The sequence below is a fragment of the Carettochelys insculpta genome, chromosome 1 (genome assembly GCF_033958435.1).
Source record: "Carettochelys insculpta isolate YL-2023 chromosome 1, ASM3395843v1, whole genome shotgun sequence".
NCBI classification, from domain to species: Eukaryota; Metazoa; Chordata; order Testudines; family Carettochelyidae; genus Carettochelys; species Carettochelys insculpta.
Genome location: NC_134137.1, coordinates 275,375,839 through 275,395,816, shown reverse-complemented (window position 1 = coordinate 275,395,816; position 19,978 = coordinate 275,375,839). Strand labels below are relative to the sequence as shown.

General features: G+C 41.3%; 1 protein-coding gene across 2 annotated transcripts in view; it reads right to left on the bottom strand.

Moving 5' to 3' along the window:
* Window positions 1-19,978, bottom strand: part of POLR3B (RNA polymerase III subunit B) — a 150,038-nt gene that overhangs the window by 92,535 nt on the left and 37,525 nt on the right. For both annotated transcript variants that reach the window (XM_075008026.1, XM_075008035.1), the window contains exons 12-13: window positions 18,630-18,764; window positions 5,429-5,590 (exon numbers count right to left, since the gene is read on the bottom strand). In XM_075008026.1, the coding sequence (XP_074864127.1) occupies window positions 5,429-5,590; window positions 18,630-18,764 (297 nt within the window). The remainder of the gene's footprint in view (window positions 1-5,428; window positions 5,591-18,629; window positions 18,765-19,978) is intronic.

Sequence of the window (19,978 nt, the reverse complement as noted above, 5' to 3'; positions counted from 1 at the left end):
AATTGAGGATTGTGCATTTTACACATTTTCTTATTTGCATCTACAAATATTTCACAGGTTAGGGTTTAAAATGCATAACATTTTCAAACAAAACAGTTTAATACTGCTCTTTCAGACAGACTATATCCAAGTCACATGAGCAATCCACCTAAGAGGTAATGAAGTATTCCTACATGTCTAGAAAATGAGAATTATCTTTCTTTTCCATAAATTTCTTTCCTTCAGGATAGCATGTCCAACAGTCTCATACGCGTGCATCCTTCTCCTGAAATTTAGGGAGTCAGTTCAGAGTGGTCTACAGCAGCAGATTTCCTTGTCCCTCATGGAAACTTGAAAAATACTCTATCATTAAACAATGACTAACACAAGCATATTCCCGACTGTAGTGAAACAGAGCTAGTTTTAACATGATGACCCTAGAGTACCAGGACTCATCAAATGTCCCTGGTTTTTGTTTTCTAATATTTTGTTTTCAAATTGCATAGTAGCAATACAAAACATGTTGCTGTGTATGATGAAGTAGAAATTTTCAGAAACATTTCTTATGAATCTTCAGTTTCCCTACATCTTGCATGGTTACACATGGAGGATGATGGAGAAACAAAGGACTGTGTGCTCTCAGGGCAGGTTAAACATCAATACTGATGTTGTGTGACTCCAAATGGGTCACTAAAAGAAGACTGACTAAAGCCAGCCTCATATCAATGGAAAAGCTGAAAAGCAGACCAGCAAATCCAATTATCAGGACACTGACAATTAGCAACCAACAACCCAGAGAGAGGCAAATTTTTCTACTTCTCAAAAGGGAAAATCGGGAAAGATCCCTCAGCTTGAGAGCAGAAGACTGGAAAGGTATGATCTGGGGAATAAGAAATGGCTGGTAAGAAGGATTCTGGGATCTCTTTGGTCCATTTCCAGCTGAGATTAGACAGGGAGACAAATCTTGAAAAATGGGGTTCACTACAGCTTAGCAGGTCTCTGGACTAACTAGAATGGACTTGGCCTGGCCTTCAGCCTTCCTCTTTCTAGGACACTCTTAAAGGTTTCCTATGCTGTGGTCCAGTTGGCTAATAAATCTTATTGTTTTGCCAATGCTGTTTGAGTGTCACTGCAGATGCTGGTGAGATACATTAACCCCAGAACAGTGGCTATGTCTATCAGCTGGAAAGAGTTTATTCTATGAAGCAGGAGTGCCAAAGCCAAGAGATTCCATCATGGGGGTGGTGAGGTAGCATGACTTCATGTAGAGGAAGACTGGGACCCCCTGGAGATCTGTCACACTGAGGGGTTCCTCATAGAAACCATTCTGAAACTGGGGAGAACAGCACTAATCCTGAGGATATGTGATATTGTATGAAACAGAATTTGTTTCCTGTTTACCAGAAATGTTCCAGAAGAATGACTGTTCAGTGTGATTAAGTGCTTGAAATGAAGAGGAAAGTAAAGTGAGAGTAGACACCAAAGCTGTTCCTTCGCTCAACCAAATATAAACACCACTTGTTCCACAGTGTATGATAAACTCATTCAGAGCACTAAGATATGGGGAGTGTAGGCACAGAAGAAGAAAGAAATCCTCCACCTTGGCAAATAGGCCTGTGTTGCTCTTGGGATGGAAGATGACAAGACCACCACCAGGAAATTTTTTTAAGTGTACTTTTTCCCCTCTATAGGATTCTTGCAAACCCTTAAAAAGTAATAGTAATAGAAGAAAAAAAAAGTAATGTCCATTTTTAATTCTGAATATACAGCAAAGGTTACCATAACCATGTAGGAAAAATGTTACCACTAATTCAACTATATACAAGTTACTATTTCCTAAAGGAGACCAACGATCTAAAATTTGTAAACTCGGAGTTGCACCTCCCAGTTGCTGGGTAGTCATACCCTCACAGTTTGAGTGGGAAGGGACCCAGAGATCCAGCATGATTATGTGCAGTGGTGTCAAGTAGGACTTGGAAAGATCTATGTGGACAAGTGAACCACACTCCACAGTACGAGCAGCTTGTGTACAATGGATTCCCTTGTCCTCAGAGAAGGCAGAAGTGTCTTGTAGTGAGATTTTCTGTTGTAACAGAACCACAGGACTCTTAAGTATGATTTTCATATATGCTTTGTCAAGTCAACCAACACCAGGATTTCCTTAGCATTACCGAAGCTGTGAAGTAATGTCTTTGTGTAACTTCATACTTAATATTTTTCTGAGAAACGTCAAGCCCAATATTTTTCTGATTTCCTGGGGACAAGACAGATTACCAAGAGCCTACTCTGCTCTGTGGTTAGACAGACTCCAATCTATTCTTGACATTAGATAGTCTGTAGCACACAACACAGACTACAGCATTTGTGCAAATGCCTGGATTTTGAAGACCATGGCTACATCCAGACTAGCCTCCGCCTTTCAAAAGGGAAATGCTAATGAGACACTTTGGCAGATGCTAATGAGGCACTACCATAAATATGCAAAGCCTTATTAGAATAATGGCAGCTGCAGCTATTTGAAAGTGCTGCTTTCGAATCGTGTGCCACCCATGTAGACGCAGGCCTTTCCAAAGGGCCCCCATGTCTTCGAAAGCCCCTTAGTCCTATTTGGTTTTAGGAATAAAGGGCTTTCAAAGACTTGGGGGGGGGACTCCTTTCAAAAGGCCCTTGCCTACACAGGCAGCGCGTGATTTGAAAACGGCACTTTCGAATCACTGCAGCTGCCATTATGCTAACGAGGTGCTGCATATTCTTGGCAGTGCCTCATTAGCATCTGCCAAAGTATCTCATTAGCATCCCCTTTCCAAAGGTGGGGGCTAGTGTAGACATAGCCTACATGAACCCATTATTAAATTCAAAACACAAATTCCAGGGTATAGTCTCTGTGGGCAGTTTCCAGCATCCATCTGTTGAATATGGCATATTCCTATTCCATTTTGAAAAGGAATATTCCACCACTTATTAAGTAAGTCTGTTTGCCCTGGCTGTCAGTCTGCCTGGGATAAGACTAGCTGATCGGCTGCTGTTCATCCCTTCTGGGGCACTGACCTCTGTCAGAGGACAGGATGCTGCACAGGATGGACCTTTGGTCTGACCCAGTGTGGCTATTCTTATGTTCTTGTTTCCTTAGCTTTTGGCCATTTAGAATGTACGTATTACGTCCTCACTATGACAAAAAGGAAGACAAGTCCCATTGACAACTTCCGATTCTGCTCACTCTGACTACTCCAGCCACTACTGATTCTTCTCCAGGATCTCATTTGCATAGCCCAGTCTGTGTATTCTTGTGCTCTACCCTCACCTGAGCTGGAGGAGAAAAAATTTCTTGGCAGGCACTTAAGATGAAGGAGAATCAGCATTGTTTGAGACGTTGCATTGACCATTAGAAATAGCGCAAGCATAATACCATCCAGAAAAATGAGTGAATGAGTGGCTGGTGACAGTACGTAAATGTAGATAAAACAGTTCAGCATTAACATTCCAATAACAAATAGGAAAAGCGTGGTCTTTCAGAGTAAACAGACTTGTGGTTGAGATAGATCTTTTTTATTCATGGGACTCTGGAGACTAAGAGCTTGCAAGCATACAGACTTTGAAATGTTTCAAGTCCATACAATTACTGCCTGGTCCATTTACTCCCCCACCCCCACTTGCTTTTGGAAAACAAAATATGAGGTTTGTATTATCACTGAACACCATTTAGATGGCTAAGTCACAAATGCTATGGATTCTTCGACATGACTTTGGTATATTTATGAATTTGCTGAGGGAGTCCACGTTCTCTGGTACTTTTTTTTTTTTTTTAAAGAAACAAAAAACAAAAAAACTCTCTTTTGAGATTTGTTCTACTATAAACAGACTTAGAAACAGAACTTTAATTTTCTGAAGAGAATCCAGCATGATTGTTGGGAAATTATTTTCAATAGTTAAGAACAGATCACTTTTAATTGCTTGTGTATCTGTTTAAAAAAAAAAAAGTCTTAAGACAGTGGAATGAGGAAGAATTTATAGTGTACACTGAATAGATGGCAGATTTATCTCTGTCAGTCCAAATGGAAAAGCTGGCATCTGCTGGAAGAAGTCAGTAGGATTTAGAGGACAGAACTGTCAGTCTTTTTTAGTTATTTGCATTGTAAGATTTAAAATTAAACAAGATGAGCTTTATAAATGGGACCTGGTAGTTACAGATGAAGATGTATTTGCATGTGCTTCACAGTGCCAATTAGCTAAAAAACAAAACAAAAAACCTCAACCTGATGCTAAGCAGGGGAAAAAAAAAACCTCCAGTAATTCCAAAGCTTGTGCAATACACACTGGAAGATATTTTAATTGTTAACTGTTAGGTTAACTCAAAATAGTCTATTTTAAAAAACAGAACTAGTTAATCTCTGGGATCTCAAAATGCTTTTCTATCATTTGCTAAACTTGAGTTCTTAGAAGCCACCTCATTTTACAGCTGGGTAAACTGATATTCAGATCCTCATTTTACAGCTGGGTAAACTGAGGCTCAGCTCCAGTTTTGCATCATTGTGCTTTGACAAATAAAAAGCACGCCCTTGGATTTTGTTGAGATGAAAAACAAAACATGCTAAGAAACTTAAAGGATTGATCTTGTTAACAGCTTTCACCCAGTTACACTAAGCAACTCTGAGTTTCTCAGATTTACAACTTAGAAATTCTGAACAAAGTTTGCCTCTGCCCCAGGTCCTTGTAGCCAACAGGAAACAGATACACAATGAAAATTAATTAGTTCTCCAGTTCTTGGATTAATAGTATTACAAAAAGCACCTCCCACCCTGCCAAGTATTACATGGTAAGTCGACATCAGACAGAAATAGAACAAGAACTCATAGTCCCCTGGTACAACCAGTAAACTGCATCATTCCTCTGAATGCCAGTCACCAATGAACAAAAAGCAGCACGATCCCTTTAACAGGTCCAGTGCTTTGTTTTACTCAATTGATAAATTAGAGCTGGTTGAACATTAGTGTTTTTGAAATGGAGAGCGGAGGTGAGGGAGAAAAAAAATTATTCATTTTTTCTGCATTTTTCAAACCAGTTCTATCACAAATATTGTAGTTTGACATCAGCAAAATCTAGATGGCAAGTGCTCACATAAATCACTGAAATATAAAACCTGTTGACAATTTAAAATGTCTTAGTTCTCTCTCCTAGTTTCAGTGGGACTTCACTAATATACATGGATATCAATGCATTATGTTAAACATGACCTCCTTCTTCATGAGTTCTTAAGAGCTTTATTCATCGGAAAGTTTTATCACTTGACTCTACAAAAGAGTATTAATGGGGTTTTTTCCACCCCTACATGACCAACAAGGCTGGAAGCACCAGGACAAAAATAACTAACCCACTCATTCCAGCCACCTCCCTCCTGCCCCCTCAGGCTGATGAGAAACCCTACTAAGTAGCAATAAGACGTGGTACTTACAGTAGAGATGGCATTTACCATGCCATTGGTGATCTGATCTTGACGCATATGCTTCACTACATCAAACTGGGCTGCTCTCTGCTTTGGAATTACCTGATCAGCAATCTTTTTCATTTCAGAGTTAAATTTTTTGAACAAATCCTCAAAGAGAAGGGAAAGAAGCTGAAAACACAAAACAAGCGGATTTAGAGTAAATAATGAGCAACTCTTCTTTTCTTTTGACAGACCAGAAGTGATATTTTAGATTATTAATGCTTACTAATATCAGCTTACTTCCCTTCAGTGGCTAATAAAATGGAAGACCAGATTAGAAGTAATTTCAAATGAACAAATGACCTAGAATACCTACTCTTTTTGGATTTGTGCGGCTTGCTCCTTCACCGTGCTTCTCTTTTCGAAACTGGGAGTCTGCACTAGCAATTTACTGATCATTATTGATATCCATGCGCCCTTTTTAACCCAGTTACATTGCATCTCATTTGATCAACCACAACTACTTTTCAAGATTTAAAACAATGACTATACAAACATTGGACTGCCTTCACATCCAGCCCCAGGACTTCACTGCATGAGCAGGCATCCTCAGAGGAGGAGGAAACAGAAAGGCCCTTTAGTTATGCTTGCACAGACAAAAACCCCCATCTCTTCCCTCACCCCCCCAATGATGCCTGGGGAGCACTGCGGGAAGATGGTCTGAGTGACTGCTGTTGTGTGGAGCACTCTTTGAAAGAGCCCTAACAATATGGATTTGAGGACTTGCAAGATCAGACTGCAAGCCTTGCAAGGCCAGACTGAGGCAGGGATGGGTAGCAGTCAGTTACTACTGTACATCTCTACTCTGCAGAAGTGGACAGGTACCCTTTCTGCAACTCCTAGCCAGATGCCTGGAACTGCCCGCTTCCCCTCTACCTGCAGTTGGAAGTTCCTTTCCCTCATTTCTGACAAGCCTAGGGTTACCTTATAAAGAGGACACCCCTGCGAAGGAGCGTATTTGTATCTACCAACTCACATTGTATTAATGTGTTATAGTATACAACATGAGCTGGTAGAGACTGATACACTCCCTCTAAGGGGTGTCCCCTTTTCTGAAAGGTCAGATTGGTAACCCTACTGACAGCATCAATCTGAGACGATCTAGATTTGGTACACTCTCCTGCAAATGGAGCCTACTCTTATTCTAACAGTTACCTAGCCTTGCAACCCCAATTTATGCAAATCTCCATCTAATTCCATATTTATTGTCTACATTCAAGTAGCTCCTGCAATATGTTAAATGCAGTCCACCCAAAGGAGGATACAACACACTAAGATGAAGAGCCAACAGGCACGTACATAAGATACATACTAAGAGGACTGAGATAAAAACACCATGGCCATATCTACACTACCGCAATCTTTCAAAAGATGATCTTCTGGAAGATCTCTTCTGAAAGATCTTCTTTCAAGAGTGCATCCACATACAAAAAAGTGGATTGAAAGATCGATCTGCTCTTTTGATAGAAAGCATTCACAAAGCTGCCCTGCTCTTTCAAAAGAACAGGCCAGGGATCAAAAATCTGAGGCCGTGAGGACTGTTCTTTCAGAAGAGGGGCCTGTGGAGAATCTACACATTTTTTTTCCCCTTAAGAAGCTTTCGAAAGGAGGCACTTTTCCTGATCTGTGAGCAGAAGAGGGCTTCCAGAAGAAGAACTGCATTCTTTCAATTTCAGATAGAAAGAGCTCATTTTGTGTGTGGATGCACCGTGTGTTTTCAAAAGAGGGCCGAATTTTCTGAAAGACTTTGCTAGTATAGATGTGGCCCATGGTATAAAAATAGCTAGTCAATGCTGCTCCTATTTACTAGTCCTCAAACCTCTCTTCTTCATATATGCTTTCTACATATTTTCATATTATACAGTGATTTCTTCTACCTTTTGTCCACTAGGGAGATATCCTCCAAGATCTGAAATCTTTTCCTGCTCTGCTATTTACTTGTTTTCACAGCTTTCCCAACCTCCCCAGTAAACACTAGTGGTGTCACAAAACATCTAAATTTGCGTTGAGACACATTGTCAATGTCCACCATGATTAAGTTTTTCAGACACGCAGTATTAATTCTAGAAACTGGCAACCCTACCCAACTCAAATGTCAGACTAAAAATGCACTCAGTACTCAATGCCAAAAGTGGCAGTTCTCAGCAGAGAAAGCTTTGTAGTCTTTAACGAACTGGGTATTCAGCAAGCATACCTATGGCATTCTGGAGTCTACTGCATAATATAATTTCTGTACGTGGAGAATGGAAATGAATTATAATGGTCACCTTCGAACTGCACATAAAGCCACTGCCTCTTCTTCTTGCAAGCAAAGGCTTCTCACTTCTCTCCCAACCAGAAGGGCCACTCATTCTCAACTGCCATCTTTCCTACCTACATACCCTGGCTAGGCTTTCCAAAGCCTATGACCTATGCACAGTCAAAAGCCACTGGAAACTACTAACACCTGAAATTATCATCATCATTAAGGATGTAAATATTTTAAAAAGTGCCCATTTCAACTAATATAATTATATCATTTAACTGTTTAAACATTAACATGTTTAGTATCTACCCCGATCAGGGGTTAAAACCCTCCTGTCTCTCCTCAGAGGTGGAGTACAGTGAGCTGGTGGGCATGACTGGGTGTTGTGTGCCTTGCTCTGATCCTACCCTTTGTTCTTCCAGTTACTAGCCATTGCCATGTGTGGGTAGGACAGATGCAAGTTTTCCTGCAGATACCATGGTTCCTGGGCAGACCCACTGCTGCAGCCTGCTGCCGGAAAAAGAGAGCTAGGGGAAATGAGAGGTTACCAGGCTGCCCCCAGTGGCGCCTCTCCACTAGGCACAAGCTAATCCAGCAATACTCCAAGCTGCAAGCTTCAATGCCACCCAGGCATGGCCGCAGTGTTTTAATGTGCACATTGATAAAATAATTTCATCACATTATAATACCTAATCTGTTTTAAACATTAACTGAAATATATTAATAGTAAGACTAATACGTATCGGTTAACCGTTTAACTATTTAATATTTTACATCCCTAACTGTCAGGCTCTGCTTTGCTGACATCTCAGATGAATAACAAGTGAACAAACAAAAAAACCCAGCCCAAAGCATGAAAAGTTCAAAAAGTCATTTTAATTCATAACAGTGACATGGCCGAATTTATTGCCTCTTTATCAGTTCAACAAGGAGCACAAAGTAGCTTTCACAACAGCAGCCTGAGTGACTTGGCCAGGGATGTGCTTCAGGAGTACCAAGACATCTGTTTTGCTTAATAAATCTCTCAATCTGAGATCAATCTGAAGGTTTTTTGTTTGCTTGTTTCCAAATAAAAAAAATATTTTTCTGAAGCAGCTGGGTTCTCCCAGAGCACAACTCAAGCAGCTGAGGACAAGGTTTGTTACAAGCTTTAAGGTTCTTATGCCTTGCCCCATGGAAACATAGGGCAAGACTCACAGGGCTTTGAAGAGAGAAGGATTGGGTACCTGAGACTAAACTCACAGCACGGAGAACATTTTCTCATATCTATGAAACACTATACAAACCATGCATGTGAGGAAGTGGGTCTTTGCCCACAAAAGCTTATGCTCCAAAATATCTGTTAGTTTATAAGGTGCCACAGGACTTCTTGTTGTTTTTGAGGATACAGACTAACTCGGCTACCTCTCTGATACTATAAAAGCCAATGGTTCTAAATTAGTAACATTGTATGTTAAATGCAAAATCACAAATTCTTAACCTCAGAGCTGAGTTAGATCTAAATAACCTGAAGTAGTAAATAAAGTAAAGGTTTCTACACTACCCCATGATTACATCTCTCAGTAGGAAATGGGAGTGACAGCCAAGTTTCAAAATACACATGACATTTATTTAAAACTTCCTTTTGAATATTAAATTTCACTGTTTGATTTTGTGTTTCAGGGAAGCAACTTTCCTCCCATTTTCTTCAACGTATATTAAAAAAGTCTCAGATGGTATTATCTATACTATAATAAATGATCTGCATCATGGTCACAGCTGACTTGGCTTGTGGGGCTTAGTCACCTGGACTGGACTATACTGTAACTACAGTGTAGATGAGTAGCCCCATGTTCTGACATCCTACCTGGGGAGGAGTCTTAAGATCCAAGGCTCCAGCATGAGTAACAATACTGCAGTCATACAGCGACCATTCTATTTCATTTTAAAAGTTATGCAACATCATACTCTTAGGCCATGTCTACACTTACCCCCTCCTTTCGGAAGGGCGTGTTAACTAGGCAGTTCAGATGATGCTAATGAGGTGCTGACACGAATATGCAGCACCTCATTAGCATAATGGTGGCCTCACACAATTCAAAAGTGCCACTTTCGGAATGTGCGCTGCCCATGTAGACGGGGGCCTTTTGAAAGGACCCCTGACTTTGAAAAACCCTTGTTCCTCAAACTAAATAGGAAGAAGGGTCTTTTTAAGGCAGGGGGGTCCCTTTGAAAGGCCCCCATCTACACAGGAGATGTGCATTCCAAAAGCAACACTTTAGAATCGAGCACAGCTGCCATTATGCCAATGAGGTGCTGCATATTCATGTCACCGCCTCATTAGCATCTTCCAAACTGCCTCATTAATACATCCCTTCTGAAAGGAGGGGCAAATGTAGACACAGCCCTAGGGAGCTGGAGTCTTCACAGTTAAACCGCTTTAAGGAGAATGAAGCGGGAGTGGGAAGGAACAGTTTTGCAATTTGTCCCTTTGACAATATTGATGATCAAGGGGCTTGAGGCAACATCCATTGAAGTCAAGAGGAGTATTGCCACTGAGGTAAATTGACTTTTGATCACACCTTCAAATGAAGGGCTAGTAGAAGCAAATGTTTTAATTAGCCAACTAGAAAACTTTTTTGCATTGAACCTGCTGATTGTAAAATAACTACTACAATTCCACTAAAATCTTCCAGGGCCAGATACTATGGTGAATATAGACACAGATCAAATCTCCTTTTCTTTGCGCTAATAAGTTACATCTTAAGCACACAGACTTTAAATTTACCAGCCTAAAAACCTTACATGCTTTGCTAATTTTTCTTCTTTCACAGCCTCTCCATAAGAGCAGTGAGTATCTGCAAAATAAAGTCTCACAATAACCACATTATTTAGGTCAAGAGTAAGTGATTAAAAGAAAAGGGATGGCATGCAAGCGATAATATTCAATACATTTTAGAGTTAGTCCAAGGCCTTTCAGCCAGCTTAAGACAGGAGCACTAAAGAGCAAATTTTATTTAAAAAAAAATACTGACAGCTCATCAATTGATTGAAAATCCTAAGAAAAAATTAATAAAGAAGTTAAGCTGCTGAAATACAGTTTCACCAATTAGCTTAATGTCAGAGAATTCTAATTAGGCGCCTTGAGATTGCTATTTAGTGTTTAAGCCTTTAGAGTGCCAAATTCTCCTTTTCACACAAACTGGTTGCAAAATTAAAGACATTAGGCAGCCTTAATTATATTATCAGAACAGCTGGGATTAGGCAATCTCTGAAGTCAAGGCGGTATTCTTTTGTCACAGGGTAGAAATCCCTTGCTTTCCAGGGTGCCGGATTTTGGTGCTGTTCCATATCTCACCCATACAAAGCTAGCTGCATTAGAAACAAAAAAAATTTGAGGACAAAGAACAGAGTAATGCTCAGCAAATAATGAACACATTAAGGAAAGAGAAAAGGTAGGTGAAAAGATTAAGCCTGAAATCAGTAGGTTTTGCTAACACCTCTGCTGGCACCTGGCCTACCAAGCCTCTAGTGGCAGAGAAAGCACTGTAAACCAGCTTGGCTAGTGGTACAGCTCTGTTATCTAAAGCTAAAGCACATTTCATACTCCCTTGTCCCATGGGGTGTGAAATTAGCAGCTATTGTTTTCACACATTTTTATAAACACAATGCCTTTTTTGTCTGTACATTGTTCAGACCGCTATGTTTTTCTCTGCACCCAGGAATGCTCTTTTTTCATTTAAATCTTTAAGCAACAGGATTTTTATTCCAGAAACACAACTAGCATTTTAAAAATACCAACCTGTTTAGTTACACAAACTGCAGCTAATCATAAATATTTTAAAATGTCCAAAGGAAAAAGTGAAATCTCACCCTGTGCTTTAATTTACTGTTTTAGTCCTGTGCACAGGTAAATCAAGTTTACACGAATAATGTGCCATTGTGTGTGGGGGAGGGGCAAGGGCAGAAAGGGGAGTGAAATGCTCAGATTCCAAGATCATTTAGGAAATCCCAAAGAAACTGAAGCAACTAAATCAAATGGTACAAATATATGCAACCACTGCACAACTATCCAAGCTGAAAAGCCATCCAGGCATTGCCTTTGTTATATTTCATAATTTAAAAAAAATTCCTTCCCACTTAATTTAACCAACTTTGAAAAAGGTAAGATGGGAGAGGTAATTAACCTTTTCTTGGACCAACTCGTGCTTGTCGTCTCTCTAGTATCCTGGGACCATCATGGCTACAACACTTTCAAAAGACTATGGAATCTTTAACATTTGCAAACAATGTTTTTGTTTCAGCATTCCAGAAAAGTTGTATTCATGTTTTCTGCGATTTGTTTACACCAAGGCAAACCAATCAACCTTCAATCTATTTAATTAAAGATTTCTTTTACTTGTTACAAATTACTACAGAACTACATCAGTAATCTTACATGTTAAGGCTGCTGTAGCGCTTTTATTACAACATTAAAACAACATTACGGGAGGAAAGCTGGCTTTAGGCTGAAGTTGATCAATGCTTCTATAAAAATCTTAATATTTTAGGAAGGAAAGCTTGATAAATTGTTGTTTAGCAGTTTTTAAAAAGTACATTTTTTATATTAGTTGAAACTTTTGTTGTTCTAGTTGAGTTCTGGTAAGATAAATGGTGCCAAAATGGTTATATTAACTTTTCATTTCCTGATCATCTTACATTTGTTTGTGCTTTCATGCTAAACATCATGTAAGGGGTGAGGGAAGGAGGGATAACAGTAACTTTGAATTTTTCAGATGCAATTGTCATGTTCTGTATAGGCATAAGGAGTACAGAGCACTGCTTATGTGATTACAACTACAAATCCACAAGAAAATGCCTTTTTATTTTATGCTGCAGTTTCTCCAGTTTGCCTCATTACTTAAATTCGTGAATCATCTAAGAAGAAACACAGGCGGTGATACAACGTAACACCACATGTAATCCTCAAGTGCAATTTTATAACTAAATACAAAGTTTTAATTTGTACTGAGTCACCCAATGTAGTCCAGTCTCAATCTAACCTACTTCCTCATCATTATAACAAAACATAAAATAATGCAAGTTATATCAGGGTATTGATAACTAAAGTGGTCACTGCCCTTAAAGAGGCATGTTGATAACCAGCCCCTTTTATTAGAAATATGCAAAGAGACGCAGCAGAGAACTCATAGCTCAGCAGGAGGGAAGCTATGGTTGCTTTCAGCCATCTTCGGACCTTACCAATCTGGGCTGCTCCTGTGCCTGGAGAAACTCCTGACATAACTCCGTTCACCCACAGGCCTATCTGAATTACAGCAGCCTGTTAGAGCAGATCTGTGGGCTGCAGCACTGCCTCAAATCTCTGTAGGGCTGCAGTACTACTCTGACATGCCCTCCTAGCTTCAGGCCCAACCCCTACACTAAGGCTTGCAAGGAGATCCGCAAAAGACAGTTACTCTTCTGCAGTATGTATTTATACCACAAGAGTTTTCCTATAGCTAGCCTCTGGGTTGGTAGAGCCCCTTTATACTGCTCTGGCCCTATTCCCAGGTGTAATGGGGCAAAATGAGAGGGAGAATCTTACTTCAAGAGTTTTATACTGTTGGAAGACCAAGTCAGGGAAAGCATCTATGTGCACATAGAATCATAGAACAGTAGAACTGGAAGGGACCTCAAGAAGTCATTAAGTTCAGTCCCCCATCCTCACAGCAGGACCAAGCACGGTCTAGACAAGGGATGCATAAGGGGGCATGGAATTTTGTAAAGGGGCAGAGCACAATTGCTTAACCAATCACGGAGGCAGAAGATATCTGCCTGGAGGCCTTCTTCCCTCTGATTAGAGCAAGGGTGTGCAAAGTGAGGGGTGTGTGTACACCCTAACCCTATGAAATTTCATAAAAGGTGGGGGCGCTGTGATTGCCTGCACCCATGGCCTCTGCTTGCTTCCCCCCCCAGTCCCTGAAGCCTCCAAGTGAGATGGGGCTGGGGGGGTCCTGCCAACTGTAGTTGTGAAAAAGTGGGCCCAATGTAAAAAGTTTGCTCACCCCAGTCTAGACCATGCCTGATAGGTGTCTGTCTAACCTGTTCTTAAAATATCTCCAGTGATGGAGATTCCACAACCTTCTTGGGCAATTTATTCCAGTGTTTAACCACCATAACAGTTAGGAAGTTTTTCCTAATATTCAGCCTAAACCTATCTTGCTGCAGTTTAAGCCCATTGCTCCTTCTATCCTCCGAGGCCAATAAGAACAATTTTTCTCCCTCATCCTTATAACCTTCTTTTAGATACTTAAAAACCTCTATAAATGTCCCTTCTAAGTCTTGTCTTTTCTAAACTAAACAAGCCCATTTCTTTCAGTCTTCCCTCACAGCTCATGTTCTCTAGACCTCAAATTATTCTTGTTGTTCTTCTCTGGATCTTCTCCAGTTTCTCCGCATCTTTCTTGAAATGCGGTGCCGAGAACTGGACACAGGACTCCAACTGAAACCTAATCAGCACAGAGTGGAGCGGAAGAATTTCTTCTTCTGTCTTGCTCACAAACACTCCTGTTAATGCACCTAAGTTGGTTGGTTGATTGGTTGGTTTTTTGCAACAGCATCACACTGTTGACTCATACTTAGCTTGTGCCCCCTTGTGACTCATACATCCCTTTTTGCAGTACTCCTTTCTAGATAGTCACTTCACATTCTGTATGTATCAACCTGATTGTTCCTTCTTAAGTGGAGCACTTTTTATTTGCCCTTATTAAAATTCATCCTATTTACCTCAGATCATTTCTCCAGTTTGTCCAGAACATTTGAATTATGAGCCTATCCTTCAAAGCTGTTGCAACCCCTCCCAGCTTGTTATCATCTGCAAACTTAATAAACATATTCTCTATGCCAATATCTAAATTGATGAAGATACTAAACAGAACTAGTCCCAAAACAGACCCCCGCAGAACCCCACTTGTTATGCCCTTCCAGCATGACTGTGAACCATTAATAATTATTCTCTGGGAATGGTCATCCAGACAGTTATGCACCCACCTTACAGTAACCCCATCTAACTTGTATTTGCCTAGTTTATTAATTCATTGATAAGATCATACGAGCCCATATCAAATGCCTTACTAAAGTCTAGGTCAGGGGTCTGCAACCAAAATAGCGAGACAAGCCATTTTTAAAAATTCAGTTACAAAATCAATACTTCAAGAGCTGCAATGCATGTGAATAGAAGACAGTCCTTAATAAATAACATCAAGCCATACTTTTGTCACCCCTATTTTAAGAACAGCACACACAATGATTTGTATCAGAAAGTTAAGTTACCCCCACCTCCAGGCTTTAGCCACCTCAGCCTCCAAATCTGCTCCCTGTCCCCAAGCTTTAACCTCCACCCAGCAAACCCATCCCCAAGGCTTAGCCCCTTCTCAGCTCCAATATGACGCCCCTCCCATCCTCAGGTTTAACCCCTCTCAGCCCCAAACCCACCACATGACCCCCAGAATTAACCTGCCTGCTGACAGGCTCTGCACACTGCTGTTGATCCACCACAGCTTACCCTCCCACCACCACCCTGCTACTCCCCACCCCAGCCTTCTTCTTAGCACTGCTGTGTCACTGGCAGCGGCAGGTTCGGCCACCCGTCCCCACCAGCTCTCCTGCAGGCTTAGACTTCATGCACATGCAGTGCGGGTGGCACCTTGTCCTGCAGGCTCTCTCTTCCAAGGCTCCCTGCCATAGCTGACTGCTCACCAACTCTGGAGGTTACCGTTAAACAAAAAACACAAATTCAGTTGGTGTAACGGCAGGCAATCGAATTTAGGTTTTTTGTTTAAGTGCTGGCATCCTCCAGAGCCACAAGAGGAGTCAGCGGCAGCAGTGCTCAGAGCTGCAAATGGCTCCTTAAAGAGCCACAGGTTGCTGACCCCTGGTATAGGTATACCACATCCACAAGACTTGTTATCTTCTTATCAAAGAAAGCTATCAGATTGGTTTGATATGATTTGTTCATTACAAATTCATACTGGCTGTTGCCTCTCATCTTATTTTCTTCCAGATGTTTGCAGATCAATTCCTTAATTACTTGTTCCCTTATCTTTTCTGGCACAGAAGGTAACCTGACTGGTCTGTAGTTTCCTGGGTGATTCTTATTTCCTTTTTTATAGATAGGCACTATATGTGCCATTTTCCAGTCTTCCGGAATCTCCAGACTTCCAGGACTTTTCAAAGATGATAGCTAAGGGCCCAGGTAACCTCTCTGTAAGCTCCTTGAATATTCTAGGATGCATTTCATCAGGCCCTGGTGACTTGTAGACATCTAATTTTTTTAAGTAACTTTTAACTTGCTCTTTTTGTATTTTATCCTCTAAACCTATCCCCTTCCCACCAGCATGCACTATGTTAGGCATTTCTTCATCAGACTTCTTGGTGAAGACCATAACAAAAAAGTCATTAAACAGCTCTGCCATTTCCAAGTTTCCTGATATTGTTTCTCCCTCCTCACTGAGCAGTGGGCCTATGCTGTCCCTGGTCTTCCTCTTGCTTCTAATAAGTCGAGTACCCTTTATGTCTCTAGCTAGTCTGAGCTGGTTTTGTGCCTTTACCTTTCTAATTTTGCCACTGCAAAATGTTATATGTATACATAAATACATAAATGTATATACGTATTGTTTGTTTATATTCATCCTTTGTAATATGACCTAATTTCCACTTTTTATAGGCCTCCTTTTTAATTTTGAGAACATGCGAGAACTCCTGGTTAAGCTAAAGCAGTCTTTTCGCACACTTTCTATCTTTCCTATGCAGCAGCACAGCTTGCTTTTGGGCCCTTAATAATGTCACTTTGAAAAACTGCCAACTCTCTTCAGTTGTTTTAACTCAGTCTTGCTTCCCATGGGTCCTTACCTACCACATCTGAGTTTAGCAAAGCTTTGCCTTCCTGAAACACATTCTCTTTTTTGCTGTTTCCCCTTTCACCATTCCTTAGCACAGGGGTGAGCGCACTTTTTAAGCCAGGTCCCCTTTTTCATCCCTGCAATTAGCAGCTCCCCACCCAATCTCACTTGGAGGCCGCAGGGACGAGGTGGAACCAGCGAAGGTCGGGGTGGTGGGCAACTGCATAGACACCCCCTTATGAAATTTCATGCGCCACAAAGGGCCTGACCCTCCACTTTGCACATCCCTGTTCTAGGCAGAGAGAAGGCCAGCAGCCTCCCCCCCAGCCCCATCAGTCTGCCAGGGCCTCCTCTTCAAGCCCCAGTGCCAAATCACTGGAGGGTCAGCGCCCTTTTTGCTAACAAAAGTCGGTTTCACTCTTGCAGGTTGTAGAGAAAAGCCTGAGAAAGTGACCATGGGATGATGAGGCCACCCACTGTTTTTGTTACAGCACCTACTGGGGAGTGCTGGCCATGCTGCTTGGGGCACAAGGGGCCCATACCCAACAGACCCAGCCAAGCCCGCAGTTCAGGGGTTCCAGGTAGTTGGTGGCAGGTCAGAAGCCCAGTGGCAATGTACCAGCCCCTCCTACAGCCCAGTCAGTGCCCAGCCCAGCATGGGAGAGCCAGGCTGCTCTTGCAGCAAGCGGGACCCTGGCACTGAGTGAGGGGGAGGTGGAGCCTGGAGCAGACAGGCAGGCCTGGGAGTGGAGTTCCCCTGGGCACAGGCTGTACAGCTGAGGACACGAGTCTTTCCGAGGCAGGGGCTGGGCAGGAGAGGGTGGATGAAGTTTCCCTGTCACTCAGCAGCAACTGTTGAAAGCCGGGGGGAAGTGGGGAGGAGGAGGGAACAGTGCTGATACACCCCCAGCTTAACAGCAGGGGAGACGTTAGAGAGGCTGCTGGTGCTGCTGCCAGTAATGCCTCCACCTACCCCGTAAAACAACCAAGCAGGTGACACATGCAAGATCTCTTCTGCCTCCATGATTAAACGATTACACTGCACCCCCTTACAAAATTTCATGCCCCCACCAACTCTCACTTTGTGTATCCCTGCCTTAGAACCATGAGCTCTATGATGTCATGGTCACTTTCTCCCAAACTCTCTTCCACTTCCAAATTCTCAACCAGTTCCTCCTTATTTGTTAAAAAACAGATTTATAACTGCTTCCCCCCAGTAGCTTTTTCTACCTTCTGAAATAAAAAATGGTCTTCAATGCAGGTCAAGAACTTTCTAGATAGTCTGTGCCTTGCTGTGTTAAGTTTCCCAGCACATCTGGATAGTTGAAGTCCCCCATCACCACCAAATTCTGTACTTTGGATGATTTTGTTAGTTGTTTAGAAAAAGAAAGACTCCCCCACTTCTTCTACCTGGGTAGTAGTCTGTAGTAGATGACCTAATGTGACATCACCCTTGTTTTTTTACCCCTTTTAACCTGACCCAGAAATTCTCAAGGTGTCTGTCTCCTGCATCCATCTCTACCTCAGTCCAAGTGTGCACATTTTTTAAATACATAAGCAACACCTCCTCCCTGTTTGCCCTGCTTATCTTTCCTGAGCAAACTGTACCCATCTATACCAATATTCCAATCACATGTATTATCCTACCAAGTCTCTGTGATATCAATTATGTCATAGTTGTATTTATTTATTAGGACTTCAGGTTCTCCACTTATTATCCATATTTCTTGAATTTGTATGTAGGCATCAAATATATTGATTTGCTTTTGCCTCACGATTCTGCCAAGTCCCTCTTTTTTCCTCTGATATTATAGCCCATGATCCCCCACCATTTCCAACCCAACTGCCTTGTCTCCAGGCTTTTTACTTACCTGTGGGCTTTGGACACCTGTACCCATCGAACCTAGTTTAACAGTTTGATGTTTCCACTTGAAAAAAGTGGCTTTTCTATACTTTAGAAAAAACAAGGGGCAGAAAATCAAAATGACAAGTTCTTCCACACCTACATCTTTGTTAAAGCAAAAAACAATCAACCAAATTATACAGTCCCGAAGTGGGGACCCACCTGCCCAGCCAATTCCAATCGCTTGTTTCCATAATAGTCTCTGTCATCTACTTTGTTTTCTCCTTGGGCCAGAATTACCCTGCGGACCATCACTGCTGTGTAGATACACTTGGCACGGAAATTAAATTCTTTTACCTATAAATAAAAAGGTTTGAGAAAAATGTTGATATCACAGAACTAATCATGCAGTTCTATTCAAAGATGCCCACTTAAATCAAAAGAGGACTGAGCCTCTGTGAGGGGTGGGGGACTTGTTTTAAAGTATAAGGGCTACACAGAGAAACCTTAAATATATTAGGAGCATTTAAAGAGAATTATAAATTAAATTGGAATATGTAAGTTTGTCAAATATGTTCTTATGGGACTCCTCTGAACTGATATCTGGAAAAAAAAGTTTGTAGGAAATTGAATAATGCAATATTGTAGCATTTTGTGACCACAGTGAATTAACACAATCATTTTCCTTCTGTTTGAAGGTTATTTGCTTATTTCAAACATACTGGAAAATAACACATATTCTCTCTCTCTCTCTCTCTCTCACACACACCCACACCCACCCACCCCACTTGGCCTAGGCAAGTTTCTGTCCCGCCAGTAAACTCAATCCTGAGTGAAGAACCGTGAATTTTCCTCTTTGCTTCAGATCTATTTTCCATCATATCAGCGAATAACCTCCAAGGCTTCATGTTTCACTTTATATTGAGCTTCAAAGTTACAGTTTGGGAGGAAAGACCAAATCTTCATTACACCATTAGAAGAGGTGGTGAGACCTCATCTTATTTCTCACTCACTTATTCCAACCCCCATGACTTAGATCTTTCCCTTGAAATTCCTGCATAACACTATCTCCTGTATGGAAGTCTGGATGGAGCTCCATTCACAGTTTGAGAATGTTATTACTTGATTCCCCATTTGTGAAGCTTGAGGTTTTCCAAACTGCATCTTTCTTAATCCAACAGCCACAGAATCCTCATTTTGTTTTAATCTAAAGTGAAGCCATATGCAAATGAATATACTGCTAGAGAATTGTATCTCCTTCTGTACAATTACTCCACCTTTTTGCAAGTGAGAAGAAAGAGAAAGCTACTGAAACATTGTTCTACATTTTACTTAATGGAAAGGGATTTCTTCAAACACACGTTTCACTAGTGTAGGGAAAAAAAAACCTCAATGTATTGCTCTTAAAAGTGAGTTTCTGTATTCAAAGAGTGCCAGATGAATTATGGTTTTCTCCCACAAAGGGGCTATGTACAGCACACGCAGATGGCTCAAACCTCCCCTTTTGTATGTTACTTCTAAGGGTAAGAGGCCAGTGTCCTCTTCATTCTTGGCTTCACTCATGACTGCAT